The sequence below is a fragment of the Urocampus carinirostris genome, chromosome 3 (assembly GCF_059441175.1).
Source record: "Urocampus carinirostris isolate Australia breed hairy pipefish chromosome 3, RoL_Ucar_1.0, whole genome shotgun sequence".
NCBI lineage: Eukaryota > Metazoa > Chordata > Actinopteri > Syngnathiformes > Syngnathidae > Urocampus > Urocampus carinirostris.
The window spans coordinates 51,948,152-51,961,274 of NC_142351.1; the positions used below are offsets into that span (position 1 = coordinate 51,948,152).

Here is a 13,123-nt window from a genome sequence, read left to right on the forward strand (position 1 = left end):
CTTGGGTAAATACAGCCTGTTGGCGCACATCCCTCTTCAGGCCTACACAGGTTTCCACCCAGGAGAGACAAATTGCTTTGTAATAGCATTGAGTAATTCGTTAAATTCATTTTTGGATGGGTTGAAGTCCCATTTGCTTTAAAAATTCCCACAACTTAATATTCCGCCAAAACAATTTTCTCAACTTAGGAGTATTTGAGAAAATGCACTTTTTATACGATGGTGCCGATGTTTTTGCTAATTATTCAATTCATTCTTTTTAACGAGTACAAATTTTACCACTAAAATGCGCTAAATAATACACAACGTTCCTTAAACGTGCAAGAGTACCTGGCTGCAGGCTGCACTGTCCTGCACCTCTGTAAAAGTGGGCCAAAGCTTACAAGCCTTTCAAACATCAACATTTATCCAGACGCTTGATTTTCTATTAAGTTTTCTATGATCGATATTAACCCCCCCCCCCCCCCCCCCCCCCCCCCCCCCCCCCCCCCCGTGACCCTAATGAGGATAAGCGGTACGGCTAATGAGATGAGATGAGATATTAACCCCCAAAAAATTCGAGTTCATTCGTAACAAAATATCTTCGTTTGGAAAGTTGACCGAAAGATGGCGGTCGCGAACCCTAATTTATCCACCAACCACCAATAAAAAACGAAGAAGAACGTTTGCCGTTGTTTAATTGGTGGAAGCGGTTCAGCAATAACGGAAGATGGCTGAAGTGATCGAGCTGCACAAACTCAAGGTTGGTTTTCCCGGTTTCTAGTTACTGTAGGACTGTGTGAGTTTCACTTTACGGATTCTTATAAGGTACTTGAAATTTCATTTGTTTCGCTTCGGACTTGGGGCCGCGGAAAAAAAATAAGCGCGGGGCTCTCTGGAGGGTGTACATTACATTCACTGCTAATGCTAATACGTGCTCACGTTGTCTGAGCGTTCTGTGTCCAAGTCCAAAAAAACAACATTAGCGTTTCTGATGAAAAATCTTTGGCAAATATGCTCACGGCTGCTCTTTTACGGGTGCTATAGATTTTAAGAAATGATCATTTTCATGTGGCCATGTTTTTCAGGTATGCTTCAAAAGAGAAATAATTTAACTTTATATCGGCGTACCTTAACTTATTAAAGGGCACCTATGTGTCAATGCATTTCTTGCTTAATGATCAATGCTTACATCATGCCATGTTTTAAACCTCCTGCTCTACAAGCCGATATTGATTGAGAATTTTTGTATGCTTGTGAAGTTTATGTTGATAAAAAAAAAACATGTCAATCGAACACTTTTCCAGCGGAAAAAAAGTCACAAAGAGCTACATTTTTCTTCAAATGTACTTGTAACAGGAATGGCTACATATGATAGACTTTGGCATCGTATCTGGTTGAACTTGTTTTGCCATGTTTTTTTCTGCTTGCAGCTCGCAGAGCTGAGGCAAGAGTGTGAAGCGCGAGGCCTGGAGACCAAAGGCAACAAGGGGGAGCTGGTAGCGCGCCTGCAGACATATCTCGATGAGCACGGTGAGCCCTGAGACACGGCGGGCGGTTGGGTTTTCCGCGCGCGTGTGTGTGTCGGACATGGCGGAACACTATCGCTTAGCGAGATGCAGAAGAAGAGGACATCCGAGATCAAGTCAAGAGACGCCTTGTCGCCATTATAACAATTTGCTCAGAGCAGGAAACCGCTTTGGATGACATGATGGAGATTCCGGCTCCTTTGGATCCCAAACGGCTTTTCTGATTATTTGTTTTTTTCAATGATGTATTGCCCACAATAATGAACCGTATCCACCACATTAATATCATAATTAAGTCAAGTCATTCTATTTGTATAGCCCTTAATCACAAAGAGTCTCAAAAGGCTTCACAGGTTATTACACAGACTATTTTTTCAGACTATTATTACACCATCCCCTGATCTGGAACCAACATGAGGGCAAGGAAAAACTCAAAAACCTCAACATGAGGAAAATGAAAAAACCTTGAAGGGACCGCACATGTGGCATCCCCCTTTCAGGATGAACAGACAGCAAAGGATGTTGCAATCACAAATAATACAGAGATATTGTCCACCAAAAGTATGGGTTATTCATATGCTATAGAGTAGAAGTGTGTTTTAAGCTTAGATTTAAACACTTCCACTGAGGTTGCAGATCGGATCTCAGGGGGAAGAGCATTCCACAGCACCGGTGCCCGGATGGAGAACGCTCTCGAACCAGCGGAACACTTCTTGGCTCTTGGGATCACCAGAAGACCGGCGCTCTCAAAACGAAGGCTTCGGACCGGAACATAGGGGGAAATCAGATCTGAAAGATATGAGGGAGCAAGTCCATGTCTGATCTTGTATAATACTAAGAGAACCCTGAAATCACATCTTAGGCTAACAGGGAGCCAATGCAGGTTAGCCGAAATCGGCGTGATGTGATCGGACTTTTTTGTCCTAGTTAAAAGCCTCGCTGCAGCATTTTGTACCAGCTGAAGACACTTGATTCTGGACTTCGGGAGACCGGAGAGTAGTGCATTACAGTAATCAAGACTGGAGGTAACAAACCCGTGAATTAAAATTTCCGCATCCGACTGCGACACTATAGGACGAATTTTAGCAATGTTGCGAAGATGGAAGAAAGCGGTTCTAGTAATTTTCGTCACATGTGTTTGAAAGGACAGATCGGGGTCAAATATGACACCTAAATTTTTAACTGAGTCACTCTGTGTGATGTGACATTTGTCAATGTTCACAGCAGTTTTTGAGAAGAAGTCACGGCATTTAGATGGACCAATAACTAACATTTTGGTCTTTTCAGAAAAATAATATTAATTCATATATATATATTAAAAAATATATATTGTACTCCTTGATTATAAAAGGCTTTATTTCTTCAATCTATAGTCAACTTTTACTTATTAATTGAAGTTGTTTATATTAAGCAACTTTAGAGTCAAGAAACACAAAATCCTTGAAAAACAAATGCTGGGGAAAGTGGGCTCTGTTGTGGGCACAGAGCTGGACAGCCTGACAACTGTAGCTGAGAGACGGGCACTGAAAAAGTTGCGGTCAATCATGGACAATTCATCACATCCACTACACAGCATTATCTCCAAAGCTTCAGCGACAGACTGCTGTCACAGTTTTGTTTCACAGACAGACAGAGGAGATAATTTCTTCCTCATGCAATAAGGCTCTTTAACTCCACCTAGGGGAGTAAAAGTCCACATTAAACCACACCCCACATTGCATATTACCCTAATTTTATTAGTGTGTATTTTATGTAGCACTATTGAAATACTCTATATCAGCATGTTACATTGGGTATTTATGTATTAGATAGATATATAGATACTTTATTCAACCCCGGAGGGAAATTCACATTTCCAGCAGCATCCCTGAGCTGAGAACATTACAATAATACAGCAAAAAGAATACAATATACAAATACCCAGTGTGACGTGCAAATGCCCACTGTAGCGTGTTATATAGAATATCTAAATAGTGCTACACAGAATACATATTGCAATAAAATTCGGTAATATGCAATGTAGGTGGTGTAGTTTAATGTGGGCTTTTACTCTGCCGGGTAGAGTTAAAGAGCCTCATGGCATGAAGAAGAAAAGATCTCTTCAGTCTGTCACTGAAACTGCTCTTCTGTCTGGAGATAATGCTGTGTAGTGGATGCTATTCCTTTTACTTTATTATTGTTTTATTTTCAACACAAGGATACTGCTGGAAGTGTGAATTTCCCTGCGGGGATTAATAATCTATCTGCTCTATTTCAATTTTTTTGGGGCTGAAATCTTTTGTAGGATGGTTTACATTTCAAACCAAATATGACTTATCGTGAACACCTGTGTTAATGCCACAAGTGTCCCGCATGTGCAAAAGAGGACGGGTGACGTCATACGCGATGCGCTCATTGTTTGCGGAACCAAGTACTCATGGATGTTAACGGCGTTATTGTGCTACCTGAAGCTTAACGGAGTTGTCATCCAAATATTGATGTTATCCAGAACCTTGCTTTCCCTCCATTGAATGTCCTCTGTGTTTTTGTCCGCTTCCTGTTGCATTGTTGAAAAGATTAGTGACGCCTGTTGCCTATCAATGACGTGCATGTCGCGTGAATGCATCTTGATCATTCTTAAAGCGGTCGCATTCCAAAACATCAGATGTATATCAGTTTTAGGACAGAATTTGAAAGTGGCCTGGGTCTGATGTCAGACGGACGGCAACAGATTGGATACATGTCACACCCATGCAAAAAAAATCTATTTCTCCACAGCCCAAAATTAAGGTAAAAATATTTAACTTTTAAGTGGAACAAATGCAGTATGAAATATGAGAATGAACTGTTGTTTTTTTTTTACATATAACAAATTTTAAGTGAAATATAGAATCCCGAATAAATAAAAAAGGTCTGAATTTAAATATTTTCCAGATCTAAAAAATGAATTTTTAAATGAAAAACAATCTTAGTTTTTTAACTCACTGGACAGATTTAAAGTAAAAAAACTAAACAGAATCCCTGGAAGAAAATGTACAAAAAACAAAACTTAAAAATAACCCTACAGTGCTATACATTGCAAAAGAAAACAATAATTCATTTTTAACCCATTTAGACATGAACCTCTGAAAAACATGGGAAAAATATATAAATTAAAGCGTGTAAAAAAAATTATCAGCAGTGTGTACTGAAGATTGGCACTTAAAAAGCGCCTCAGCTTTGAGGGACTGACTCAGCTTCTAATGCCAACTACTGTATAGAACGGGTAAGGAACCTATGGCTTTTTATTTGAGTACATATGGAGACAATTGCACAAACGATGCAGTTGCTGAACGTCTTTGGCACCCTTTCCACTCTTGTGAGTTCTGATTTCAAAGAAAATGTTGACCTACCTCACCAGTCAGTGCCATTATGTGTGCCCAAATGACCGTGGCCCGGTTGTGCTTTTCTCTGTGCGTTGTTGTCATTTTCTGTAACGTCTCTTGATGCAAGACACATGCATATCACTTTGGACATCTGAGAAATATCTCACTTAAACCTTCACCCACAAAATAAGTTTCAGACTCAACTAGACTTTTCTCCAAGGGGCACCGTCCTTCTCAAGTAGTCAGCTCTGGGACTGCTCCCTCAAGTCTTCCACAGCAATGATGGCAAAATGCGTTACGGTCAAGGTCTCAAAGCGATGTGGGACTTTACCAATATCTTAACGTCCCTATCGCTCCCGATAAGTCATAGAAACAAAACGTTAGGAAAATTAGGCAGATAGTCACCAGTGCCAGTCAGGGTATGCGTGACTCTGTTGACTTTCTGTCTTGCACTTTTATTGTCGGTAACCTCATACACTACTGTTGTGTTAGTACCCTTAACTGTCTGTGTCTTTGATGTTGTTACAGATGAGGATGTGGACGTGGACGACGTACTGGCAGATGACAACGTGGTAAGGTTTCTGCTCAGCAAAGTGACGTTTATTGGCAGCTCTCGGGACCATTTGGTTTGCGTGGCAGGATTTTACAAAGGGAGAGATGGTGGACAACGGCAAAGATATCAAAAGAACACCTTCCCCAGTGGCCGACCTGTAAGTTGCTTCACAACTTCCTCCTTTATTGTATTTTTTTTAAGTCAAGTCTCCACATGCTTGTATTTTAGACCAGCTGAGAAGAAGATTGTGAAGATCTGTCCTCCAGCTGACGCTGGTGAAGTATGTCGCCTCCATCCCACATACCTTATTCCTCATGCGCATTTTAACTCGTGATCCTCACCCTGCGTCAAGCAGCGGCTGCAGCAACGCGCCCAACGTTTCAATATTCCTGCTTCGGCTGAGGACAAGAAAGCTCAACGTGCGGCCAGGTGAGTACCTCACCGTTGCTTCTCAGCCCTTTTGCTTTCTGGCTGAGTCAAGCCACTAAGTAAGGGGGATCATTCCAAAGCAAAATGAAATTATCCCAAGCAGAACCTTTTCTTGGCTCAAACTACAATAGCACAATCGTTAATGTAAATCAATGGTTCCCAAACATTTGCAGGCTGGCACCCCCTTGGCTCCCCAGTGAATTCCTAGCTCCTCCTGCTGCACGTTTTGTAGGGCTGCACGTTTTTTGGGGAAAAAAAAACGAATTGTCATTTTTCAGACCAGTATTGCGATTTGGATGCTATTTTCGATTTTTTTTTTTTCTTAATTACATTTTCTCTGTTAATTTTGTTTTTGTTAACGCGCAACCATATTGAAATGCTAAACCTATAGAAAACCGCACCATCTTATGCCGAGCTCTGTTGCTTATTGTAACCATTTTTTACTTTTCAATTCTCCGATCGATAAAAGTACCTACCCACCTATGAAATGCACTAGATAGCATTTCAAGCTCATTAAAATAGTGGTCTGGAGAATTTTCAAAATAATACATCACAAAATAATATTCCAATTATTTATTTTGACATGTCTTCATAACCAAACAAAATCGACATCTAACATAAATAACATTTGAAAAAAGAAAATGATGAACTCTTTTAAAAAAATCAAGAACATTAAAATAATCCACATACTTTTAAGGCTGTAAACATGACATGTCTGCAATTAGTGTAATAAAAAATTTACCATGTGCTACTGCAGCATGTTTATCCATGCCAGAAATGTATTCAAGTATCAATTCAAGCTCACCATTGCTGCAAACTTATTAACACTACTGCTACAACTATTTATTACTCTTATTGTAACCTTTCACTTATTAACTTTCATAAATAAAAAGTGTTCCCTCTAACCGATAATGCAGTTTTGGGGTTGGACACTTAAGACATTTATAGCTAGTCGCGGCATTGGTTATTTCTTTGTGCCTTTGCAAACTTTTTTCGTACAGCGTGAAGGGTGCAAATGCCGTTTTGATGGAGGTTTGTTTACCTTCCAGTCCAATTGTAGATGCACTTTCTTTGTCTTTTACTTGTAATCCTTTTTGATGTGCCATGTATTTTCACATGGGATAATTTTTAAGGTGCTGGTACAAATGACTTGTGTTTCCTCTGGACCTAGCGACTACACAGGCGTTTTTTTCTGTTCCACGTCCGCTTTGTCAAAACCAAAATACAGTGGAACCTCGGTTCTCGACCATAATCCGTTCCAGAACCCTGTTCGAAAACCGATTTGTTCGATCACCGAAATCATTTTTCCCATTAAAAATAATGTAAATCGTTTCGACACCCTGAATGTTTACCGTAATCATAAAGCTAACCCAGGCTAATCGTACGTTCGCGTTATCGTAATCTTCCGCACGAAAGATTACGCTAACATGAACGTGTAAAAATAAAAAAAATCAGGTTGTTTACAAGTCATTTACTTTCCGGGTCTCCACAACAAGTGGTGAGCGGTTCATTGGAAAGGGGCCTGCGTTCCAACACCCTGAATGTTGGGCTCCGTTCCAACACCCTGAATGTTTACCTGGAATGTTTAACGTAAACGTGAAGCTAACCCAGGCTAATTGTACGTTCGTGTTATCGTAATCTTCCGTACGAAAGATTACGCTAACATGAACGTGTAAAAATAAAAAAAAAAGGATAAAGAAAATAATTATGAATAGGATTTCTTTGTGGTGGTCAGCAGAAGGTGCAGGTGGACTGTGGGGTATTCCCTAGCAAGACCAGACACTCGCACACCTCCTTCATATTTTGCTATTATTTCTTAAATGCAATAGTTGTACGCTCTACTTTTCTTTTTTCACCTGTAGCAATTTTGCTGCTTGCACTGACTTTCTTTGGAGGCATAATTAGGGGCTAAAACACTTCGTACACCTATATTAAAGGCGAAAGCAAAACGAAGCACATCCGCACGCGATAACAGTTGGTCACGAGGGGTGGGGGGCGATCTACACGATCTCCACCCGTACGCCGCTCGGCATCGCATCCTAGCGTACGGACTCATGCATTACCGGCGTTCGAACTCCGATTTTTTTGACCAAACAGCGAAGCAAGAATTTCTCCAAATTTTTGGTCGGACTCCGAATTGTTCGAACTGAGAGGCGTTCGAAAACCGAGGTTCCACTGCAGGTCCAAACAAGTGATGTACCGCCCTTCTTTGGTGCAAGCTTTGTTTCTTTCTCGTTCGTTGACTCTGGCACTATGTTTACGGAGTCCGCCATGACACTCAATGAGCTCACACTGTGGGTGTGGCATAGTGTGGTGCTTGCAAACTTTGAATCGCGTTTAATGCCTTGTGCCATTTATTAAAACTTGCCTCTGATTGGTCGGCGCTTTAAAATTTCAACAGTAACAATTGTGGTTGTCCAAAACTCCATCACTCACTACAAAACCTTGAAAAAAACGCAGTGCTTTGCGGTTTCACAACCGCACTACGTCACATCGCGATGTCAATTCAATTTCAGTTAATCGTGCAGCCCCTGACGTGTTGTGTACAAATTGTCAATTAAACAATTTGACTTCGACTTTGGAATGCCACCTCCCGACAGCCCCCTTCTTCCTCACCGTCCCCCCAGATCTTTCCACTGCTCCCTTATGGAACCACAGTAAATCAGAGAGAGAAAGCTCACAATAGGTCCACTTGGTTGAGGTCCACTTTTCTTTGAGTGTGGAGACATTTTTTATCTGTTGCCTTTTGTTTGTGTTTTAAATTAATTTGTTGAATTTCTTTTGGCTAAGGGAAGTTGAGGCCGAGTGTCAGTTTCAAATTTCTGATGCCATTTGTATGTCGTTTCCCTCTTGTAACCAGGGGGTGGGGGGCAGAATGACTATATCAGAGGGTTAAGGGCTATGATTAGATCGTGAGCTGAAAAAGTACACACACATTAATCACTCATTCTGTCATTCACACAGCAATCTAACAGAGAGGAATGCCCCACAGCATTGTGACTTTGCCCCTATTTTGCTGATGGTTCAATCTTGTTTTCTTTTTAATGCCGTTCGATGCTTGCAAGGACACAGTCGCCCATTTTTTCTGGATCTCAATATATAGGCATAGCCAATGGATCACTAATGACTCCTTCCGCTTTTATAGACAAGTGAGAACAAGAATGATGAAAATGCATTCTGAGTTAAAACAATGAAAGAAAATGTGTACAAGAAAGGAATATCTGAATATTAAATTTCACTTTTCTTTATAATATGAAAAATAACAGCATAGTAATAATTGTGACAAAGAAGGCGCTAAGCTGTGTATTCTAAGGTATCAAACTTAGATATTCAGTCACTTTGATGATTGTTCAACTCAAATCGCATTTGATACTAATTAGCTCTTTTCAATTTAAAACTTTAAAGCTTTGTCTAATGTCCATTTTTTTCATTGTTTAACAAAGGGAAATGATTGTTGATTAGCAAATAATCTGATAATTCAAATGTTTAAAAAACAGTTGTAATGAAATTGTTATATTATTAAAAACATTTAAAAGGCATGTAATATGATCGGTTTGCTGTTCAGCTCAAGTGGTGGAGTGTGCTTCATGTTTGCTGGTGTTTGCTTTTGCAGGTTTGGTTTGGTCGATGGCGCTTCAAGTGGGTCCACAGGTACGTGTGATCATCCCACCTGACTGCAGGCATTCGACCACCTCAATTTATTAATTATTTATTCTTACACAGGCACCCTGGCCAAAAATGCCCCGGTAAGAGCTGCCGCGCCCAAGCGCTGACACACACATGAGCAATTAATGGCGTGTATCACAGGTCAACATGGAACAGCTGAAGAAGCGGGCGGAGAGATTTGGAATGAACGTGTCTGCCGTCTCACAAAAGGTGAACCATGCTCTAAGCAACAGTGTGAGCTGGGGAAAATAAACGTTTCGTTTGCATGGCCCACCCTGGACTGACTGACCTACAGACAGGATTTGCATGTGGAAGTGTATGTTACAACCAAGCTTCGGAGAACGCAGATATGTTGCAGGACGTACAATGTATACATTATTAATAGTACGGATTAATGATATGCAATCAAATAGAACAGTCAAAAGGCACATAACACCACAGGGGCAAAATCTTCGAGATATATAAGTATGATTTTAAATTTTGTAATTGAAACTTGGAACCTAAATTGATTAGCGTGGAGCTGAAATTCAGGAAGCCCATTTCAATGGACTATAAGCATGCAAATGCCTCTGTAGGAAAGCATTTTCATCCCACTCAAGCTTTTAAAATGTACTGGCTAAAGAATGGTGGCAAATAAATTTAAAGAACTATATTACACTTTGCTTCTATATATTTAGAGTATGTATGCTGGCATTATCTATACTATTTTAATACTTCATTGAATATTGATACTTCAATAAAAATGATAAACCAAGCTGACGGTGTAGTTGGCTGCTTTTGCTAGTAATTCTTATAGGCTTTTAAGGCTAAGGTTTCATAAGCAAATCACCAATGCTATTTCAGAAATGACGCAAAACCTAATCCGTCCTCTCTAATTCTGTAAAGACTAAATATTTGATATTTTACCTTACAGAATGCTAGGTTGACTCCATAAGAGGCCCTGTAGCATTATATCGGGTAAAGCGGGAAGTTCACATCCACTCGGGGTTTTTGGGGGGGAAATACGTTTGAGTGCTTTTGCATAGATTACATCAGTGAAAAATTGGAGTACTGTAATCCTTTGCTACTTTTTACTTTGTGGCTCTGTTGCATTCTTCAAAAGTTTAAACAAAATTTTAAACCTAAATTCCAACCTTGCTGCGTGTATACTGGATGCACCATCGCAGAAAGCTTTTTATTTTTTTTTATTTTTCATTTCAGTTCGAGCATGCTGAAGCATGCCCCTGTGGCCCGTATGAAACGAACTACACTGTGAGGCTGCAATCCAATATCCCCGTTTCACTAATGTTGAGAGTGCGGCGGAGTGAGCAAATTTTTGCCCTGCGGCTTTTTTTTCTTACTGCCCAAAATGAACAAAACCATGTGTCTGCGATCCATTATCTTAGGTCGATTATTGCTGTGAGGCAGAGTGCATGTTAAAAGTCAGGGCAGGGATACTAAAACCGTGATTATTCAGGGATTACAATACATTTAAATATTCATCTGTGATGTTTTGAGTTGCGTATTAAATCAAATGTGCTCTTTGCTTGTGGTTGCTGGCAGTTGGAATCAGACGAAAAGCTGATTAAGAGAAAGGAGAGGTTCGGCATCATCACAGGGGGCGGAGTCACAGGTTCAGTAGACGTCGAGGTAACTTTTTAATCCTGCTTTCACCGATTGTTGTCTTTCAGAGTTGCAAATCTCTCACCTATAGGAGAAATGAAACGTTTTGAAGTCAAAATCGGTGACCAATGTGAATTGTATAGATCTGAGGAGAAATGTTTTGAGGTGGAGAGAAGGGAATTTTCAGATTTCCCAGCGTGAATCGGGCGTTTCAGGTGGTGCATTTGAATTGAAATCTGTATCGTTTGCTCTCCCAGGAGTGCTGTTTTCATTCGTGTGTCATGATCGAATGCTCGTTTTATTTCATGATCACACTATTTTTATTCACAGTACCAGAGACAAATGTTAGAATGGAGAAAACAGTCGCCCTTAGAGATATAATTACAAGAAGCATGACAAGGGAAACAACTGTATCTGATAATAAATTGCACTTCAAAGGACATGAAGTAAATAGTGTGTTTGTAATGGTTTTAATTTTGACTGTGTTCAACAACATTTATCACTTTCAATGCTTGGTTTGAGCTTTGAAAAGGTTGAGCAAAAAATGTGTAAACATTTTTTTATCAAAAATTAAGAGTGCTATACAGAAATGTTTTTTTTTCCTCCACTCCCATCTCACGTTTTTAAGCCCTCCCCAATGTTCATGCCTGGTCTTTGAATAATAAGCCCCAAAACGCTTGAAGATGATCTCATAATAGTTTTGACCCCAAAAAAGGGGTTTTGTAAAAAGCACTGCAAGTATGCACATAAAAGTATTAATATCCAACAAGTCGGTCTGTTCATTAATTCTGTCACTGTCCAAGGAGCAGGTTAGGCATTCTTCTTTCACCCCGATTACTACTACCTTGCTTGTCATGCATCTTGTGAACCGTGTCTGTTTCAGCTCGTCATTCGACACGTTTGATAGCAATTAGTTCAGGCTCGGCTGTCGTCCACCTTCTTATTGTGTTCATCTTTTTCTCCCTCCACAGGCAAAGAAAATGAAGCGTGCTGCTCGATTTGGAATCGTATAAAGCATACGAGCGGGTCAAAGGTCATAGACTCTGACCTCAGTCATCAAATTAGTAGACAAGAGTAGGTTTGTTGTTGGAGAGCTCTTGATTGGCTGCTCGTTTACTGGCACAAATCGTTTTTGCTGGCTCTGTCAAGTTTTTTTGTGTGTGCCCTTTTTCTTGAGTCTTTTTACGTTGAATGAGCAAGTTTTCAAGTGAGCATGTTTCCAATCTTAATAGAGTAATTTCTCCTTTGGCAGCCTAGGACAAAGCAGCCACTAGTTACTTGAAAAAACTGCATCTTTGTGTTATGAATATACCTGGGGTGTCTCACTTTTTTTCCTTCAAATACATCTAGCTCCCCACCAAATGAAAGTTTTTCAGCTCAATGGGATGGTGATTGGAATTAGAAAATATGTCGTTTTACACATTTTAGTTGTGGCACGCAATGTTTTTGTTGACTTTTAAGTTGGATGCCTGTACCTGCTTTGTACACTGTCTCAAAGTTCTGTTGATTTTATAAAATAAAACCTTTTCAAATTTCCTATATTGAATGTTCTCGCAGTATTTTTTTCAGCCCCTGGGATTTACCACCTTCAAGTCTTTCAATTGTTGCAAAAGGTGATGACATTAATCTCTTGCAGTATCACTGCTTACTTTTTGCGGTTTCGATACTTGGTGGATATTCATCATGCTTTGTGTTCTGCTGCAGACAAAACACAGCAAATTAAATGCTATCACGAAGGCAGGTTTCAGAGGTGCGTGTACGTGTGCACTACATTGAAAATAAAATCCTCAATTAAGTCAGAAGAGCGCAAACAAATGGTTATTACCACTGGGTGTCCCGTGGATTTTGATCTGGTCTGGGAAGAAACTGAGCGGGTATTCGGGAGTGGAAAATGAGGCTGTAACTTGTGCCTATGGCTACGTAACAACCCACACAAGACACTGCTGCGGACTCTGTATTTCACAAAAGCCAGACCTATTACCCATAGAATGGTTGGTTGACTTGGAGCTACAACTCGTTGG

General features: G+C 40.2%; 1 protein-coding gene across 2 annotated transcripts; it reads left to right on the plus strand.

The window, feature by feature from the left end:
• Positions 1 to 575: 575 nt before the first annotated feature.
• On the plus strand, positions 576 to 12,643 carry sarnp (SAP domain containing ribonucleoprotein). Of its 2 annotated transcripts, none has more exons than XM_088332336.1 (11): positions 576 to 742; positions 1,413 to 1,512; positions 5,381 to 5,424; positions 5,492 to 5,562; positions 5,634 to 5,685; positions 5,758 to 5,834; positions 9,448 to 9,485; positions 9,558 to 9,580; positions 9,642 to 9,710; positions 11,043 to 11,129; positions 12,074 to 12,643. In XM_088332336.1, exons 1-11 carry the CDS (start codon positions 710 to 712, stop codon positions 12,113 to 12,115), a joined length of 636 nt encoding a protein of 211 aa, XP_088188462.1. In that variant the 5' UTR covers positions 576 to 709; the 3' UTR covers positions 12,116 to 12,643. The 2 variants fall into 2 exon arrangements, with proteins under 2 accessions (XP_088188462.1, XP_088188463.1); XM_088332337.1 differs by having other exon boundaries at positions 5,761 to 5,834.
• Positions 12,644 to 13,123: the final 480 nt, after the last annotated feature.

Coding starts and splice junctions, on each gene's coding strand:
- sarnp (XM_088332336.1), top strand. CDS start 710: ATGGCTGAAGTGATCGAGCTGCACAAACTCAAG. Junction 9,486..9,557: donor CGCTTCAAGTGGGTCCACAG/GTACGTGTGATC, acceptor ATTCTTACACAG/GCACCCTGGCCAAAAATGCC. Junction 9,581..9,641: donor CCCTGGCCAAAAATGCCCCG/GTAAGAGCTGCC, acceptor CGTGTATCACAG/GTCAACATGGAACAGCTGAA.